This window comes from Leiobunum rupestre, chromosome 8 (assembly GCF_980474605.1).
Source record: "Leiobunum rupestre chromosome 8, qqLeiRupe1.1.hap1, whole genome shotgun sequence".
In the NCBI taxonomy this organism is placed as follows: Eukaryota; Metazoa; Arthropoda; class Arachnida; order Opiliones; family Sclerosomatidae; genus Leiobunum; species Leiobunum rupestre.
This window is the reverse complement of record NC_143391.1, coordinates 47,351,219-47,372,336: the sequence shown is the minus strand read 5'-3', so window position 1 is coordinate 47,372,336 and position 21,118 is coordinate 47,351,219. Positions and strand designations below refer to the sequence as shown.

Below are 21,118 nucleotides of genomic sequence, written 5' to 3'. Positions count from 1 at the left end.
GGTGTTTTAAGTTTACAAAAGCTTTATTTTAAGTACCAAAATATTATTTTAAATTCACAAAAGATGTATTGTAAGAACGCAAAAGTGTATTTTAAGAAAACAAAGTGAACATTGTAAGTACCAAAAATATTATTATAAGATCACAAAAATATTATTATAAGCTCACATAATGTGTATTTTAAGTACACAGAAGGTGTGTTTTAAGTACACAGAAGGTGTGTTTTAAGTACACAGAAGGTGTGTTTTAAGTACACAGAAGGTGTGTTTTAAGTACACAGAAGGTGTGTTTTAAGTACACAGGTGTGTTTTAAGTACACAGAAGGTGTGTTTTAAGTACACAGAAGGTGTGTTTTAATTACATAGGTGTGTTTTAAGTACACAGAAGGTGAATTTTAAGAATACCAAAGTAGTATTTTAATTACACAAAAGTAGTATTTAAGTATACAGAAGGTGAAAAAGAGCCCCGTATACGTGCCAAATGGCGATAAGTGAAAACTAAAATTAAAACTTTGTGAATGCCCTGTATGTTGTTGCTTTGTGAAAAAAAGGTTGAAAATTCGAACTTATAAAAGAAACTTTTAATTTTACAGATACATGAACGTTACGATAAAAACTACAACTTGGGTGGTAGAACCACATATTCGGGCAGGCTAAATGGACCGCACCGGTTGTGGACATCTACCCCTCTGATGGCAAGATGGTACTGATTTCCTTCGTCGAACTGTTTCAGGGTACATGCCATCGGTGGACGCAGCGCTTTCACCTTCCCCACTTGCAGCCAATGAGCAGTGCTCGCCACGTCGGAACTTTCTCGATACGCGTAGATTTCGTATTCTGAAATATCGGCGTGACTAGAGTTTATTGGCACATTCCAGGATATTATTATGCCTGTAAATACGCGAAAAATATGTCAGAGTGATCCCAAATCCACACTCGGTCAAATATGCTCTCGGGTATAATATGATAGGACTTTCCCCCCAAGTTAACGTGGTGAATTGCTAAGTAGAATTTCTTTGAACGAATCAGCTTCTACTAAGCTCGGATGAAAATTGCGAGAGTACGAATTTCGCATAAAGCGGTAGGAATAGAGGCTCGTATAGACTATTCACTCTAAACGTGCATTGACAGCGCTACTTAAGGTAAAAACATGAAATACTTTCATTACGCTATAGCCATTGAAGAACTTTCAAAACTCTGGTAGTTTGTAAGTAATTTACCATTGGAAACTTTCGATGCTTTCAGTGTGGGTGCTGGAGGGAGTAGCTTCGAATAGGAACTCTCGGTGGCAGTGGTGACGAGCTGAGGAGGAAGTGGCGCCGGGTGCTGCGGGGAAACCATTTGATTCAGAATTAAAACCCTTAGCAAAGAATACATATAAGTAGGACTTGGAACTCTCGGTCTCTGACTAAACATTCGGCTTAAGTTCAGTGCTTTTTAGTTCATTAATTATTTTTAATAAGTGAGGTTATTAAATTATTAATATTTAATTAATTCCGTTAAATTAATATTAAATTAATTCCGTTAAATTAATATTAAATTAATCCCGTTAAATTAATATTAAATTAATTCCGTTAAATTAATATTAAATTAATTCCGTTAAATTAATATTAAATTAATTCCGTTAAATTAATATTAAATTAATTCCGTTAAATTAATATTAAATTAATTCCGTTAAATTAATATTAAATTAATTCCGTTAAATTAATATTAAATTAATTCCGTTAAATTAATATTAAATTAATTCCGTTAAATTAATATTAAATTAATTCCGTTAAATTAATATTAAATTAATTCCGTTAAATTAATATTAAATTAATTCCGTTAAATTAATATTAAATTAATTCCGTTAAATTAATATTAAATTAATTCCGTTAAATTAATATTAAATTAATTCCGTTAAATTAATATTAAATTAATTCCGTTAAATTAATATTAAATTAATTCCGTTAAATTAATATTAAATTAATTCCGTTAAATTAATATTAAATTAATTCCGTTAAATTAATATTAAATTAATTCCGTTAAATTAATATTAAATTAATTCCGTTAAATTAATATTAAATTAATTCCGTTAAATTAATATTAAATTAATTCCGTTAAATTAATATTAAATTAATTCCGTTAAATTAATATTAAATTAATTCCGTTAAATTAATATTAAATTAATTCCGTTAAATTAATATTAAATTAATTCCGTTAAATTAATATTAAATTAATTCCGTTAAATTAATATTAAATTAATTCCGTTAAATTAATATTAAATTAATTCCGTTAAATTAATATTAAATTAATTCCGTTAAATTAATATTAAATTAATTCCGTTAAATTAATATTAAATTAATTCCGTTAAATTAATATTAAATTAATTCCGTTAAATTAATATTAAATTAATTCCGTTAAATTAATATTAAATTAATTCCGTTAAATTAATATTAAATTAATTCCGTTAAATTAATATTAAATTAATTCCGTTAAATTAATATTAAATTAATTCCGTTAAATTAATATTAAATTAATTCCGTTAAATTAATATTAAATTAATTCCGTTAAATTAATATTAAATTAATTCCGTTAAATTAATATTAAATTAATTCCGTTAAATTAATATTAAATTAATTCCGTTAAATTAATATTAAATTAATTCCGTTAAATTAATATTAAATTAATTCCGTTAAATTAATATTAAATTAATTCCGTTAAATTAATATTAAATTAATTCCGTTAAATTAATATTAAATTAATTCCGTTAAATTAATATTAAATTAATTCCGTTAAATTAATATTAAATTAATTCCGTTAAATTAATATTAAATTAATTCCGTTAAATTAATATTAAATTAATTCCGTTAAATTAATATTAAATTAATTCCGTTAAATTAATATTAAATTAATTCCGTTAAATTAATATTAAATTAATTCCGTTAAATTAATATTAAATTAATTCCGTTAAATTAATATTAAATTAATTCCGTTAAATTAATATTAAATTAATTCCGTTAAATTAATATTAAATTAATTCCGTTAAATTAATATTAAATTAATTCCGTTAAATTAATATTAAATTAATTCCGTTAAATTAATATTAAATTAATTCCGTTAAATTAATATTAAATTAATTCCGTTAAATTAATATTAAATTAATTCCGTTAAATTAATATTAAATTAATTCCGTTAAATTAATATTAAATTAATTCCGTTAAATTAATATTAAATTAATTCCGTTAAATTAATATTAAATTAATTCCGTTAAATTAATATTAAATTAATTCCGTTAAATTAATATTAAATTAATTCCGTTAAATTAATATTAAATTAATTCCGTTAAATTAATATTAAATTAATTCCGTTAAATTAATATTAAATTAATTCCGTTAAATTAATATTAAATTAATTCCGTTAAATTAATATTAAATTAATTCCGTTAAATTAATATTAAATTAATTCCGTTAAATTAATATTAAATTAATTCCGTTAAATTAATATTAAATTAATTCCGTTAAATTAATATTAAATTAATTCCGTTAAATTAATATTAAATTAATTCCGTTAAATTAATATTAAATTAATTCCGTTAAATTAATATTAAATTAATTCCGTTAAATTAATATTAAATTAATTCCGTTAAATTAATATTAAATTAATTCCGTTAAATTAATATTAAATTAATTCCGTTAAATTAATATTAAATTAATTCCGTTAAATTAATATTAAATTAATTCCGTTAAATTAATATTAAATTAATTCCGTTAAATAAATATTTAATTAATTCCGTTAAATTAATATTTAATTAATTCCGTTAAATTAATATTAAATTAATTCCGTTAAATTAATATTAAATTAATTCCGTTAAATTAATATTAAATTAATTCCGTTAAATTAATATTAAATTAATTCCGTTAAATTAATATTAAATTAATTCCGTTAAATTAATATTAAATTAATTCCGTTAAATAAATATTTAATTAATTCCGTTAAATTAATATTTAATTAATTCCGTTAAATTAATATTTAATTAATTCCGTTAAATTAATATTTAATTAATTCCGTTAAATTAATATTAAATTAATTCCGTTAAATAAATATTTAATTAATTCCGTTAAATTAATATTTAATTAATTCCGTTAAATTAATATTAAATTAATTCCGTTAAATTAATATTAAATTAATTCCGTTAAATTAATATTTAATTAATTCCGTTAAATTAATATTTAATTAATTCCGTTAAATTAATATTTAATTAATTCCGTTAAATTAATATTAAATTAATTCCGTTAAATTAATATTAAATTAATTCCGTTAAATTAATATTAAATTAATTCCGTTAAATTAATATTAAATTAATTCCGTTAAATTAATATTAAATTAATTCCGTTAAATTAATTCCGTTAAATTAATATTAAATTAATTCCGTTAAATTAATATTAAATTAATTCCGTTAAATTAATATTAAATTAATTCCGTTAAATTAATATTAAATTAATTCCGTTAAATTAATATTAAATTAATTCCGTTAAATTAATATTAAATTAATTCCGTTAAATTAATATTAAATTAATTCCGTTAAATTAATATTAAATTAATTCCGTTAAATTAATATTAAATTAATTCCGTTAAATTAATATTAAATTAATTCCGTTAAATTAATATTAAATTAATTCCGTTAAATTAATATTAAATTAATTCCGTTAAATTAATATTAAATTAATTCCGTTAAATTAATATTAAATTAATTCCGTTAAATTAATATTAAATTAATTCCGTTAAATTAATATTAAATTAATTCCGTTAAATTAATATTAAATTAATTCCGTTAAATTAATATTAAATTAATTCCGTTAAATTAATATTAAATTAATTCCGTTAAATTAATATTAAATTAATTCCGTTAAATTAATATTAAATTAATTCCGTTAAATTAATATTAAATTAATTCCGTTAAATTAATATTAAATTAATTCCGTTAAATTAATATTAAATTAATTCCGTTAAATTAATATTAAATTAATTCCGTTAAATTAATATTAAATTAATTCCGTTAAATTAATATTAAATTAATTCCGTTAAATTAATATTAAATTAATTCCGTTAAATTAATATTAAATTAATTCCGTTAAATTAATATTAAATTAATTCCGTTAAATTAATATTAAATTAATTCCGTTAAATTAATATTAAATTAATTCCGTTAAATTAATATTAAATTAATTCCGTTAAATTAATATTAAATTAATTCCGTTAAATTAATATTAAATTAATTCCGTTAAATTAATATTAAATTAATTCCGTTAAATTAATATTAAATTAATTCCGTTAAATTAATATTAAATTAATTCCGTTAAATTAATATTAAATTAATTCCGTTAAATTAATATTAAATTAATTCCGTTAAATTAATATTAAATTAATTCCGTTAAATTAATATTAAATTAATTCCGTTAAATTAATATTAAATTAATTCCGTTAAATTAATATTAAATTAATTCCGTTAAATTAATATTAAATTAATTCCGTTAAATTAATATTAAATTAATTCCGTTAAATTAATATTAAATTAATTCCGTTAAATTAATATTAAATTAATTCCGTTAAATTAATATTAAATTAATTCCGTTAAATTAATATTAAATTAATTCCGTTAAATTAATATTAAATTAATTCCGTTAAATTAATATTAAATTAATTCCGTTAAATTAATATTAAATTAATTCCGTTAAATTAATATTAAATTAATTCCGTTAAATTAATATTAAATTAATTCCGTTAAATTAATATTAAATTAATTCCGTTAAATTAATATTAAATTAATTCCGTTAAATTAATATTAAATTAATTCCGTTAAATTAATATTAAATTAATTCCGTTAAATTAATATTAAATTAATTCCGTTAAATTAATATTAAATTAATTCCGTTAAATTAATATTAAATTAATTCCGTTAAATTAATATTAAATTAATTCCGTTAAATTAATATTAAATTTATTCCGTTAAATTAATATTAAATTTATTCCGTTAAATTAATATTAAATTAATTCCGTTAAATTAATATTAAATTTATTCCGTTAAATTAATATTAAATTAATTCCGTTAAATTAATATTAAATTAATTCCGTTAAATTAATATTAAATTAATTCCGTTAAATTAATATTAAATTAATTCCGTTAAATTAATATTAAATTAATTCCGTTAAATTAATATTAAATTAATTCCGTTAAATTAATATTAAATTAATTCCGTTAAATTAATATTAAATTAATTCCGTTAAATTAATATTAAATTAATTCCGTTAAATTAATATTAAATTAATTCCGTTAAATTAATATTAAATTAATTCCGTTAAATTAATATTAAATTAATTCCGTTAAATTAATATTAAATTAATTCCGTTAAATTAATATTAAATTAATTCCGTTAAATTAATATTAAATTAATTCCGTTAAATTAATATTAAATTAATTCCGTTAAATTAATATTAAATTAATTCCGTTAAATTAATATTAAATTAATTCCGTTAAATTAATATTAAATTAATTCCGTTAAATTAATATTAAATTAATTCCGTTAAATTAATATTAAATTAATTCCGTTAAATTAATATTAAATTAATTCCGTTAAATTAATATTTAATTAATTCCGTTAAATTAATATTTAATTAATTCCGTTAAATTAATATTAAATTAATTCCGTTAAATTAATATTAAATTAATTCCGTTAAATTAATATTAAATTAATTCCGTTAAATTAATATTAAATTAATTCCGTTAAATTAATATTAAATTAATTCCGTTAAATTAATATTAAATTAATTCCGTTAAATAAATATTTAATTAATTCCGTTAAATTAATATTTAATTAATTCCGTTAAATTAATATTTAATTAATTCCGTTAAATTAATATTTAATTAATTCCGTTAAATTAATATTAAATTAATTCCGTTAAATAAATATTTAATTAATTCCGTTAAATTAATATTTAATTAATTCCGTTAAATTAATATTAAATTAATTCCGTTAAATTAATATTAAATTAATTCCGTTAAATTAATATTTAATTAATTCCGTTAAATTAATATTTAATTAATTCCGTTAAATTAATATTTAATTAATTCCGTTAAATTAATATTTAATTAATTCCGTTAAATTAATATTTAATTAATTCCGTTAAATTAATATTTAATTAATTCCGTTAAATTAATATTTAATTAATTCCGTTAAATTAATATTTAATTAATTCCGTTAAATTAATATTTAATTAATTCCGTTAAATTAGTATTTAATTAATTCCGTTAAATAAATATTTAATTAATTCCGTTAAATTAATATTTAATTAATTCCGTTAAATAAATATTTAATTAATTCCGTTTAATTCTATTAAATTAATATTTATTTATTTATTTAAAAAAATACTATTTAATTAATTACATTAATTTAATATTTATTTATTTAGAAAATACTATTTAATTAATTACATTAAACTAATATTTATTTATTTAAAAAAAATTAATTAATTACATGAAATTAATATTTATTTATTTATTTAAAAAAATTAATTTATTTGCATTACATTATTTAATTAATTCCATTAAATTAATATGAAAGTAATTCCGTTAAATTAATATGAAAGTAATTCCGTTAAATTAATATGAAAGTAATTCCGTTAAATTAATATTTAATTAATTCCGTTAAATTAATATTAAATTAATTCCGTTAAATTAATATTAAATTAATTCCGTTAAATTAATATTAAATTAATTCCGTTAAATTAATATTAAATTAATTCCGTTAAATTAATATTAAATTAATTCCGTTAAATAAATATTTAATTAATTCCGTTAAATTAATATTAAATTAATTCCGTTAAATTAATATTTAATTAATTCCGTTAAATTAATATTTAATTAATTCCGTTAAATTATTATTTAATTAATTCCGTTAAATTAATATTTAATTAATTCCGTTAAATTAATATTTAATTAATTCCGTTAAATTAATATTTAATTAATTCCGTTAAATTAATATTTAATTAATTCCGTTAAATTAATATTTAATTAATTCCGTTAAATTAATATTTAATTAATTCCGTTAAATTAGTATTTAATTAATTCCGTTAAATAAATATTTAATTAATTCCGTTAAATTAATATTTAATTAATTCCGTTAAATAAATATTTAATTAATTCCGTTTAATTCTATTAAATTAATATTTATTTATTTATTTAAAAAAATACTATTTAATTAATTACATTAATTTAATATTTATTTATTTAGAAAATACTATTTAATTAATTACATTAAACTAATATTTATTTATTTAAAAAAAAATTAATTAATTACATGAAATTAATATTTATTTATTTATTTAAAAAAATTAATTTATTTGCATTACATTATTTAATTAATTCCATTAAATTAATATGAAAGTAATTCCGTTAAATTAATATGAAAGTAATTCCGTTAAATTAATATGAAAGTAATTCCGTTAAATTAATATTTAATTAATTCCGTTAAATTAATATTTAATTAATTCCGTTAAATTAATATTTAATTAATTCCGTTAAATTAATATTAAATTAATTCCGTTAAATAAATATTTAATTAATTCCGTTAAATTAATATTTAATTAATTCCGTTAAATTAATATTTAATTAATTCCGTTAAATTAATATTTAATTAATTCCGTTAAATTAATATTTAATTAATTCCGTTAAATTAATATTTAATTAATTCCGTTAAATTAATATTTAATTAATTCCGTTAAATTAATATTTAATTAATTCCGTTAAATTAATATTAAATTAATTCCGTTAAATTAATATTAAATTAATTCCGTTAAATAAATATTTAATTAATTCCGTTAAATTAATATTAAATTAATTCCGTTAAATTAATATTTAATTAATTCCGTTAAATTAATATTTAATTAATTCCGTTAAATTAATATTTAATTAATTCCGTTAAATTAATATTTAATTAATTCCGTTAAATTAATATTTAATTAATTCCGTTAAATTAATATTTAATTAATTCCGTTAAATTAATATTTAATTAATTCCGTTAAATTAATATTTAATTAATTCCGTTAAATTAATATTTAATTAATTCCGTTAAATTAGTATTTAATTAATTCCGTTAAATAAATATTTAATTAATTCCGTTAAATTAATATTTAATTAATTCCGTTAAATAAATATTTAATTAATTCCGTTTAATTCTATTAAATTAATATTTATTTATTTATTTAAAAAAATACTATTTAATTAATTACATTAATTTAATATTTATTTATTTAGAAAATACTATTTAATTAATTACATTAAACTAATATTTATTTATTTAAAAAAAATTAATTAATTACATGAAATTAATATTTATTTATTTATTTAAAAAAATTAATTTATTTGCATTACATTATTTAATTAATTCCATTAAATTAATATGAAAGTAATTCCGTTAAATTAATATGAAAGTAATTCCGTTAAATTAATATGAAAGTAATTCCGTTAAATTAATATTTAATTAATTCCGTTAAATTAATATTAAATTAATTCCGTTAAATTAATATTAAATTAATTCCGTTAAATTAATATTAAATTAATTCCGTTAAATTAATATTAAATTAATTCCGTTAAATTAATATTAAATTAATTCCGTTAAATAAATATTTAATTAATTCCGTTAAATTAATATTAAATTAATTCCGTTAAATTAATATTTAATTAATTCCGTTAAATTAATATTTAATTAATTCCGTTAAATTAATATTTAATTAATTCCGTTAAATTAATATTTAATTAATTCCGTTAAATTAATATTTAATTAATTCCGTTAAATTAATATTTAATTAATTCCGTTAAATTAATATTTAATTAATTCCGTTAAATTAATATTTAATTAATTCCGTTAAATTAGTATTTAATTAATTCCGTTAAATAAATATTTAATTAATTCCGTTAAATTAATATTTAATTAATTCCGTTAAATAAATATTTAATTAATTCCGTTTAATTCTATTAAATTAATATTTATTTATTTATTTAAAAAAATACTATTTAATTAATTACATTAATTTAATATTTATTTATTTAGAAAATACTATTTAATTAATTACATTAAACTAATATTTATTTATTTAAAAAAAAATTAATTAATTACATGAAATTAATATTTATTTATTTATTTAAAAAAATTAATTTATTTGCATTACATTATTTAATTAATTCCATTAAATTAATATGAAAGTAATTCCGTTAAATTAATATGAAAGTAATTCCGTTAAATTAATATGAAAGTAATTCCGTTAAATTAATATTTAATTAATTCCGTTAAATTAATATTAAATTAATTCCGTTAAATTAATATTAAATTAATTCCGTTAAATTAATATTAAATTAATTCCGTTAAATTAATATTAAATTAATTCCGTTAAATTAATATTAAATTAATTCCGTTAAATAAATATTTAATTAATTCCGTTAAATTAATATTAAATTATTTCCGTTAAATAAATATTTAATTAATTCCGTTAAATTAATATTTAATTAATTCCGTTAAATTAATATTTAATTAATTCCGTTAAATAAATATTTAATTAATTCTATTAAATTAATATTTATTTAATTATTTAAAAAAATACTATTTAATTAATTACATTAATTTAATATTTATTTATTTAAAAAATACTATTTAATTAATTACATTAAATTAATATTTATTTATTTAAAAAAAATTAATTAATTACATTAAATTAATATTTATTTATTTATTTAAAAAAAAAAAATTATTTGCATTACATTATTTAATTAATTCCATTAAATTAATATGAAAGTAATTCCGTTAAATTAATATGAAAGTAATTCCGTTAAATTAATATGAAAGTAATTCCGTTAAATTAATATTTAATTAATTACATTAAATTAATATTTATTTATTTTAAAAAAAAATTATTTAATTCCATTACATTATTATTTAATTAATTACATTAAATTAATATTTATTTATTTTAAAAAAATTTATTTAATTCCATTACATTATTATTTAATTAATTACATTAAATTAATATTTATTTATTTAAAAAATATTTATTTAATTCCATTACATTATTATTTAATTAATTCCATTATATTAATATTTAATTCATTCCATTATATTAATATTTAATTCATTCTATTAAATTAATATTTAAAATAAATAAGATTAAATTAATATTTAATATTAATAAGATTAAATTAATATTTAATATTAATAAGATTAAATAATTATTTAATTAGATATTTCAATTATTATCAATAAGATTAAATTATTATTTAATTAGATATTTCAATTATTATCAATAAGATTAAATTATTATTTAATTAGATATTTCAATTATTATCAATAAGATTAAATTATTATTTAAATAATTCAATTATTATCAATAAGATTAAATTATTATTTAAATAATTCATTTTATATTAATAATATAAAATTACTATTTAATTACATAATTCATTTAATATTAATAAGATAAAATTACTATTTATTAAATAATTCATTTAATATTAATAAGATAAAATTATTCATTTAATAATAATAAGATAAAAGTACTATTTAATTAAATAATTCAATTATTACCAATAAGATTAAATTATTATTTAAATAATTCAATTAATATCAATAGGATTAAATTATTATTTAAATAATTCAATTAATATCAATAAGATTACATTATTTAAATAATATATTTAACATCAATAAGATTAAATTATTATTTAAATAATTCATTTAATATTAATAAAATAAAATAATTATTTAATTAAATAATTCATTTAATATTAATACGATAAATTTATTATTTATTAAATAATTCATTTAATATTAATAAGGTAAAATTATTATTTAATTAAATAATTCATTTAATATTAATTGGTATTAGTTTAATCCAATTTATTTAATTGTTATTAGTTTAATCCAATTTATTTAATTGTTATTAGTTTAATCCAATTTATTTAATTGTTATTAGTTAAATCCAATTTATTTAATTGAAATTAGTTTAATCCAATTAATTTAATAATAATTTCATTCCTTTAATTTAATAATAATTTCATTCTTTTAATTTAATAATAATTTCATTCCTTTAATTTAATATTAATTTTATTCACTTAATAATTTAAAATCCCGCTTTTTAGTTTAACTAAAACCCGGTAGATAGAAGGCTCCATATTCCTAGAATCGACAACGACTAAGCAGAGTTGGCAATTTTTTTATTTTTAAAAATAAAAATCAAATAAATCGATTTTTTTATTTAACTCAGATTTTTATTCATTTTTTGATTTTAATTAAAATTTCAAAGTTTTATACTATTAAGTATCATAATTTTACCTAAAACCACTATGTTTTAATTTTTAAAGACTTAATCTATATATATGTATAATTAATTTATGAAATTTAAGCTAATAATCATATAGAAGTTTTTATTTTTTAAAACCTATTTTGGTACTTTACAAAAAGAAAACGTCAGAATATCCACCCACAGGTAGAATCCAATGCAACATTAGGGGGAAGTACAAGAAAGATTATATTTAAACCTAAATTATAGCAATTGGCCAGGTTTTTCTTTTTCAAAAATACTATATAAAAATTGATTTAAATCAACGATTTTTTTAAAAAAAATCATTGATTAAAATCGCGATTTAAATCAAGTTGATTTAAATCAGCCAACCCTGCGACTAAGCGAAAAAGACCTCTGCAAGATATCGAAGGACCTTGACCATGATGGCAAACCAAAAGAAATTGATGTAATTTGTCCAATTATCAGAATATAATTCCAGCGCCATATATGATACCAAAAAACTGTATATTACCCCATTGAACGCAACGAAAATGGTTTCACTGAAAGGGCCACATCTCCGATGAACGTCGAGCGCCCTAACTGCGAAATGGTGCTGGCTGCCTGCAGGGAACCCCTTCAAGGAGCTGAACATCGGCGGAGGCAAAGCTTTGACGTCGCCGATCTTTTTCCAAACAGAAGTACTAGGAAGTTGTCGAGGGACTTGATAGGAGTATATTTGATAGATGGAGATTTCGGCGTGAGTCGAATTTAGTTGCATGTTCCACGATACCGCGACACCTGTGAAATTGAATAAAATGTACCTTAAAATACTAACGAAACACAAACATCGTATTTAGAGAAATCTATTATACTCAGTTGCGGGTTAAGGAAGGCCAAATATTAGGGCTGTGCGAGTACTCGAACATTATCGATTACTCGACCTCGAATAAGTAATTGGAAAATACTCGTCGATTATCGAGTAACTAAAAATTGCATAGTCGAGTACTCGATTGAGTTCAAAGAGGGGTTTTTGCCACTTTTTGGGGTGGAAATAATTAACGGTAAGTACAAGACGTACAAACAACAAATGCTTTGAATGACCTTGGGGATGGATCACGGGTTTTAATGCGTAGTGCGCCTGCGCGGTTTTTCTCCAAACAATATTGTTAAGTTTTGGTTTTGGTTTGGAGTGTCACTTCACGAGTTCGGATGTGGCCGGCGTTAGAACTTAGGATTCTTAACTTACTTAGCAATATACGAACAGACGGTACATTAATAATTTAAGAAAATGTATATTGTATTGTTATTTTACTATTAATTACTATAATTAACTAGGCTAATACCCAAGGCACCACCTTAGGAATAAGTCATCAAGCGACTTTTAAAGCCATTAATTCAGGTGGCCGGGTTACAATGCGTAGAAGGGTGGTGGCAAGCCCTTCATGCCACGCGAGCCAACAGCTCCCTACACTAACTATTACCGTTAACATCAACAAGTTTTTATGGAAGGGGAAACCGAAGAACTCGATTGAAAACCCTTATATCCCACTAGTCACTATAACGTTACTAAGGTTGTGGAAACTGTGATTCATTTAAATTAAAGGACTATTTTTCAGCATTGAAAGTTAGTTTATACTCATTTTAAATTATATTTCCTAATTACTTGAATAAAACCAGCTCCTAATCAAGTACTCGATAACATGAATCGTTAAAAATATTACTCGAGGTTTTTTTCTGAATTACTTGACTCGAATAAGAGGAAATTTCCTATTAATCAAGTACTCGATTAATCGTCTCCACTCCAATATTACTCGACTCGAATACTCGATGAAAAAAAATTTCGAACTCGATACCCGACTCGATTGCCTAAAACCACTACTCGCACAGCCCTACAAAATATCTAGTAAATTTGGCGGAAAGCTACTGGCACGAATTTCCATCTATTGCATTATATTTCAAATTAATTAACATTGATAAGATTTAAAAACAGTTGTAATAATTTATTTTTAGTACTTCAAGTGAGGCATACCTAAACAAATCCGTTTGGCGAGAACAGGGTTAGTATAGAACAGGTAATGCCGAGATTACTACGTTGACTTACATAAACGTGCGATTTAATGATTGTATAGGAGCATAATATTCAAAATACGGTATAAAGAAGCTTAAAAATAATCATTTATTTTCAATATTTATTGATCACTTTGAAATTTACGCACTAGACATTTCTAAAATGGATTAATATAAAACGTGTAGGAACCTTTAGGAATTCGACAGAAAATAAACCATATTCGAAATTACAACTGCCGATTTACCGGAAATTCATGCAGCTAGTATCTTTCTGCCAAATGTACTAGATATTTTGTCTTTCTTAACCTGCAATTGAGTATAATTACAACATGAGTTCAAAAATTGGCGATATTCAGTAAATGGTCATATCGACCTTCAAAAATATACTAAAATCTTATTATAAATAATAATTTCTATAAAATGGACATTCTTGACCTTCAAAATTCGATCTTTTAAATTGAAAATTTGGACACCCCTGGTGTTGCAATATTTAGCAAGATATGTCAAATTGGGTTTAAATCAATTAGATGGAAATCAGTGATTTAGATCAAATAATTTCCTTACAAAAATCACAGATTTGAATTAATAGCTATTACCCTTTAAAAATTAAAATGTATAAAACAGTTTATGTAGCAATGGTAATACAGAGGAAAATATATTATAGATATTAATTAAATCTAAAGTTTAATCTAAAGTTTAATGAAATTGTCCAAAAAAGCTTCAGATAAATAAAAAGTCTATTTAAATCAAATCGTGATTTTCTACTTTTTTAAAACAAAGAATAATTTAAAAGCTTGAAATCAATGAAACAGAAATATATAACACAGTGCCTGATCCAAGTTGGAAGAGCTAAGGTTATGTTCATAATATCAGAAGTATAGTAGGATATAGTTGAGTCTCCGATACAATTTTACGAGCGAGCGAATTCAGTGTGGGACATTTAGATGTCAGATCAGATTAAACTCTTATATTCATTTCATATTCTATCTGATTCAATATCGCAAGTTAGCGATCTGAACCGATCGGCTATAATTTAACTGACAAGATTCAGTTAGCTGAAGAGTTATCTGTCTTATACGTTTAGTACATAATCTTGTGGAAAGACAGTAAAAATAAACAGTGGTAAAATTTCGAAAGGAAGTTAATCGGGGGATATGTAAAATCGATAACTATGAGGCAACTAGGAGCAACAAACACAGCACCCAACACACACGGAGAATGCAACCCGTCAAAAGTCGTGGATTTTCTTGTGTACATTATTCATTGGCTAGACGCTTTAGTGCCTGCTGCCGTCGGAAGGGGAAAATTCGGAAATTGTCTTCCCCCCGCCCGTAAAACGTTCAGCGTAAAGGCTCGTGACGCTCGTCCAATGAAATTCGTACACAACCATTCGTTAGCGTGTTTAAAGGCTAGCTGCGTTCTCCTTGTGTTTGTTGCTCTTAGGAGGCAATAAGTATCTATTTGGCAATTTGACCCATGCCAACTGATCTGATATTATGGAGAGTTAAATTTAGATAATCTGATACCAGACATGTCGTATTTATTTCTTCGGGTCAGATAAAGCAAATGATATATATGATAATTAGTGGGAAGACCTAAAAACTACAACAGTTATTGCGGTACAATATTCGAGGCCAAAATGCCTCACTCGTTCGGTGAGATATGTTAGTCCACCTCTTTGAAATCTTGTTTATTCTGTACAATCTACACACCTACAAATTCCCGCTACCAGATGATGGCTTAACCAGTCTTACAGAGATTGGAAACTTTTACACCGTAAGATTTCAAACTAATGTGGCTTGAGTTTCTACGGTAAAAAGTACGCCGAGGCTTAACACACTCTGAGATTAAAATCCTTTACAGCCTGAGGTTTAAAACTAATGTGGCTACGATAAAAGGTACCACAAGGCTTAAGCGCGAAGACCGTCGATTTCGGCGAAATGATGCTGAGATACCTTGGCGTACTCAGTGCCGGACTGGGCCCCTAGGCAGATAAGGAGTCTGGGCCCCTTTTTAGAAATAGAGTAAATTTTGGTAATTGTAAAACAAAATCTTCAACGCAGTTCAACCTAGCAATTTCTAAAATTTTAATTAAGATTGATATTATAGGTTCATGCCTTCGTTAACGGTACTTAAGGTCACTGGAGGGTCCCTTCCAAGGATGGGCCCCTAGGCCTAGGCCTAGGTGTGCCTAGGCGGAAATACGGCCCTGGGCGTACTATATAGACCGTAAATACTTAGCCTTTTTCTACGGTAAAAAATATGACGAGGCTTAAAGGGAATATAACCTTTGGTATTTCTGTCGCCCTCCGAGGGTTCCAATATTGTCCGCTGCCTTCCATGGCTTTTCACTGATAATCGCTGATTGTGAAGGGAATAAAGGAAATTGATGGGGTTCTTCCATAAAGAACGCGTTGGAGGTTCTATTCCCTTTAACGTAGCCTGAGATTTAAAAGTTTAAAACTTTTATAACCTGAGATTTTAAACTTATGTGGCTACGATAAAAGGTCTGTGACTGTTAATATTATTCGCTTGACTCTTCAAAAGAGGTTTCGAAACTAAAAGTAGTGACCGAGTAGTCAACACACCGATAAAATATGATTTATAAATATATAGTAATGTTACGGGTAAATTTTGTACCATTGTCCAGTTTTCTTATCTTCAATGCCGTCGGTGTTGGAGGCAATAATTTCATATTTGGCTTTGGCCTGTAAGTCGGCTGAGAAGGCAGCGCTGGGTGCTTCTAGGAAGAATAAAGAAATGAGGAATTTCAGAACTCTCGCATTCTCCAGTAGAGTCTAAATGCTGATTCGCACTAGCCAACATTTTCAAGAAACAATGTTTAGCCAACACGAGTCGCAAACTGCGTTGCGCAACGAGTTGGCCAAATTTTAAGAAAAGGCTTTTTACGACCGAGGCTTAACTCCACATGTATCAAAACAAATAATTTAAACAGACATCCTTTTTTACTGAACAAAACTAAATAACAACTCGACGGTTATCGCGGGAAATCTGAACTACTTTTCGTGTCAAAATGTTGACTAGTGAATAGGGTTTATTGACGAAAACAACGATTTTGTAATTTCGTTTGTAAAGATATGTACACTAATTTTCAAACAACGATTTATAAAAAAATCACCCTTACAGAAAGGTACTGTCCCTCAAGCTAAATATGAAGGCTATCGGTCTCACACTAAGCCACAATTGAAATAGAATAAAACAATTTTGGGGTTTTTGTCAATATCAATAAAGAAAAAAATAAAAAGACAACACTATTTACGTTATACGGTAAAACAGTTGAAAGCGGCGGGTTTAGCGTCGCTGATTTCGCTTCTGGATTGATTCTCTGGTTGCCGGCATTTGACAACGGAGGAACCGCAGCTGATGTAGTCTTCAGATAATTAAAAACGCTATTTGCAACTGGCGTTGCCCAGCTGGGTGATATACTTGATAATGATGCGGGTATTATATTTCTGGCAACAGTTGATGGTACGCTGGGCAATGTATTAGCCACGAATGATTTTGTTCCAATAAGCGTCGTACCAGCTACAGATGATGAACTTGGAATAAACATCGTACCAGCTACGAATGATGCTGGTACACTGCACTTCGCACCAGTTACGGATGATGTTGTTGTAACACGCTTCGTACTAGCTACGGATGATGTTGGTGCAATGAGCTTCGAACCAGCTACGAATGATGCCGGTACACTGCGCTTCGCACCAGCTTTGGATGATGTTGTAACACGCTTCGCACTAGCTACGGATGATGTTGGTGCAATAAGCTTCGAACCAGATACATATGACGTTGGAATAAGCTTCGTACCAGCTATGGATGATGCTGGTACACTGCGCTTCGCACCAGCTATGGCTGATGTTGTTGTAACACGCTTCGCACCAGCTATGGATGATTTTGTTGTAACACGCTTCGTACTAGCTATGGATGATGTTGGTGCAATAAGCTTCGAACCAGATACAGATGACGTTGGAATAAGCTTCGTACCAGCTATGGATGATGCTGGTACACTGTGCTTCGCACCAGCTATGGATGATGTTGTTGTAACACGCTTCGTACTAGCTACGGATGATGTAGTTCCAATAAGCTTCGTACCAGCTATGGATGATGCTGGTACACTGCCCTTCGCACCAGCAGTTACGGTTGAATTTGTTTCATTAAGTCTCAATTTAGCTACGGCATAGGCTGGTACGCTGATACCAGTGAAAGAAGGCGCTGGAATATCGAATCTCACATCAGCTACTTCAGATGTTGATGCACTGTGATTAATATCTGTTAAGGAAGGTACTGGTACACTATTCCTCATATCAGATACAGAAGATGTGGTTACGTGGAACATGAGATCAGTTAAGGAAGGCGCTGGAACAACGTATGGCACACCAGCTACTAATGATGTTGGTACATTATGACTAGTATCAGATAGGGAAGACACTGGTACGCTGTGTTTTAAAACATCTTCTTTGAAAGCTGATAAACCTTTCCTGACGTGTACTACTTTATACACCGGTACACTGTGCGTGGCACCAGCTACAGACGTTGTCGGTACACTGTGCGTGACACCAGCTATAGACGTGGTCGGTACACTGTGCGCGACCCCAGCTACAGACGTTATTGGTACACTATGTTCCATACCAAATAAGGAAGGTGCTGGTACTTTGTGCCACAGACTAGCTACTGCCTTACACCAGCCATAGATCCAGCTTGAGAATTATTATCTAAGAAAAATATAGGAATGTAATTCAGTCAAACAAGAGCTATAGGTTTTTAGAAGTTATTATCTAATGTACCACTGGATAAATCGCCATAGCCCCACAGACCGGAATAATGGCAGTTAATACTAAAAAGACGGTAATTCTGGTAAACTACTGTGGCTAAGTTGGCATTGGCCTTGCCTAACAAGTATGAAGGTATTCCTTTTAGTAGCAGCCTAATAGACCGGAATTTCAAAATACCTTTTGTGCGCTACCTTAACATTGATGCCAAATCGATGGACATTTCCCAAATTTAGGGTTAGGGAAATTTTTACCAAGAAAAACAGAAAAAGACAAAAGCGAAATCGGATCGAAAATTCCCGAAACATTGGGAAATTCTAGGTGATATAATTTTTAAGATACGAAAATAACTAAAACTATTAAATTGATTACATTTGGAAATAAGTACAATAATGAGAGCAACCGATCGCAAAGTTTTGGTCGAATTCGGTGAAGCTGACAGCCCTGCAATCTTGCTTTGTTTTATTTAAGAACTATACTAAAAACTGAAAAGCAAACAATATTACAATTAAGGGTAGTTTTATTTTGAGAATATAGAAGGCGCTGTATTTTCTATACTTGGTTGCTGGATGAATAATTATTTCGAAAACAATGAACACTACTTTTCCTAGGATTACTTGATTAGATATTTAAGTAAATATGATTATGTCTATGGTTTGGGATAAACAATGGAAATGTGGACGCACTGAAAGAGAAATATAATTTCCGTGATCTGGCATCGCTGTCTAAACTCCAACTACATGTCTTGCGCAAACAAACATTTTACAAGCTGTTCTAACCATAACATGTAGAGGAATTTTCCAGCTCAAAATAATTTTGAAAACCTTCAATTGCCCGATTTCAAAATTACGTTTTTGGGCGTGACAGTACCTTCACATTGTGAGGTATAGCAGACTTATTTACCTGCTGTTATACCCTAATATGGCGGCGTATTTTCACGCGCAAAATTAATTTTAAGATCCCCTAATTTAAGTGCTACGTTTGTTCTTAAATACTTCACTGCTATATTTTCCGCTATGGTCCTCAGCCGTTTGGTCTTAAAGCATGCGTCGACCCAACAACATTGTTAGGCTTAACGAAAAGTTAAACGTTAACAATACCCTTGTCTAAAAACCATGTTGGTAACGTCTTGGGCCCACCCAAAAACTTTCTCAATTAGAGTCTGTTTTTATACGCCTAACTAATAAAAACCAATTGACCTATTTTATCCCTTTCACAAACTATAGTTACTTACAAATGATAGACCTTCTCCTCCAATAATAATTTAGAAAATTATTGCTTATAACTATTCAGTACCTATCAATTACAAAAATGGTATTGTATTGGTATTGTATTTCCTAAAGATAAAGTAACAAAGACTTTCGTGTTTTACAGCATAACATTATTCACAGCCTGTAACTGCACCAAAAATTCAACAAAATGGCCAAATATTTTGCATGAAAAATAGCCCTAGTTCTTTAGAAGTTTAGATTATCCACGTTTCCTCCCATAAAGACACAAAGTTGTATCCTACACGAGATCTACATAAAATAAATATCAAAAATCAAATTATATTTGTACCTTAGATGTTTTTGAACCTATGTATCCTTTTCGATATTGTTTTTTAAGGCTTAATTTAAACTTTTAGTACCACTAGAATTTTGAAGTGGAGCCGGCCGTTGTTCTCTTTCCACTCTTGACGAATTCTATACCTCGAACTAAAAGATGGTGTAACAGGACATGTGATGAAATGTTATAGTAAAAGGTTTTTCAGGCTATATTATCACACTATAGCACTTAGCAGTTAATGGCGGATACACGTAAAGAGAAAAGGTTTAAAATCGAGTTAAATCAGTGACCGACAGCTTCAGTTGGAACACGGCCAACTTTGATCTCTCGCGCTACAAAGGCCAACCCATTCGTCGAAAATACGTGAGCAAAATATTTCCCCGTATAAACTGTAGGAGTTCAGCGCCACA

The 21,118-nt window shown here is 23.9% G+C and overlaps 1 protein-coding gene across 3 annotated transcripts; it reads right to left on the bottom strand.

Moving 5' to 3' along the window:
• Positions 1 to 369: 369 nt before the first annotated feature.
• On the bottom strand, positions 370 to 20,839 carry LOC149933549 (uncharacterized). 3 transcript variants are annotated; one of them, XM_090155969.1, is made up of 7 exons: positions 20,721 to 20,839; positions 18,260 to 19,103; positions 17,654 to 18,190; positions 17,014 to 17,116; positions 12,839 to 13,104; positions 1,218 to 1,323; positions 370 to 888 (listed from the first exon to the last, which is right to left on the bottom strand). In XM_090155969.1, exons 2-7 carry the CDS (start codon positions 19,016 to 19,018, stop codon positions 614 to 616), a joined length of 2,046 nt encoding a protein of 681 aa, XP_090012095.1. In that variant the 5' UTR covers positions 19,019 to 19,103; positions 20,721 to 20,839; the 3' UTR covers positions 370 to 613. The 3 variants fall into 3 exon arrangements, with proteins under 3 accessions (XP_090012095.1, XP_090012093.1, XP_090012094.1); XM_090155967.1 differs by having other exon boundaries at positions 17,654 to 19,103; XM_090155968.1 differs by having other exon boundaries at positions 17,014 to 17,113; positions 17,654 to 19,103.
• Positions 20,840 to 21,118: the final 279 nt, after the last annotated feature.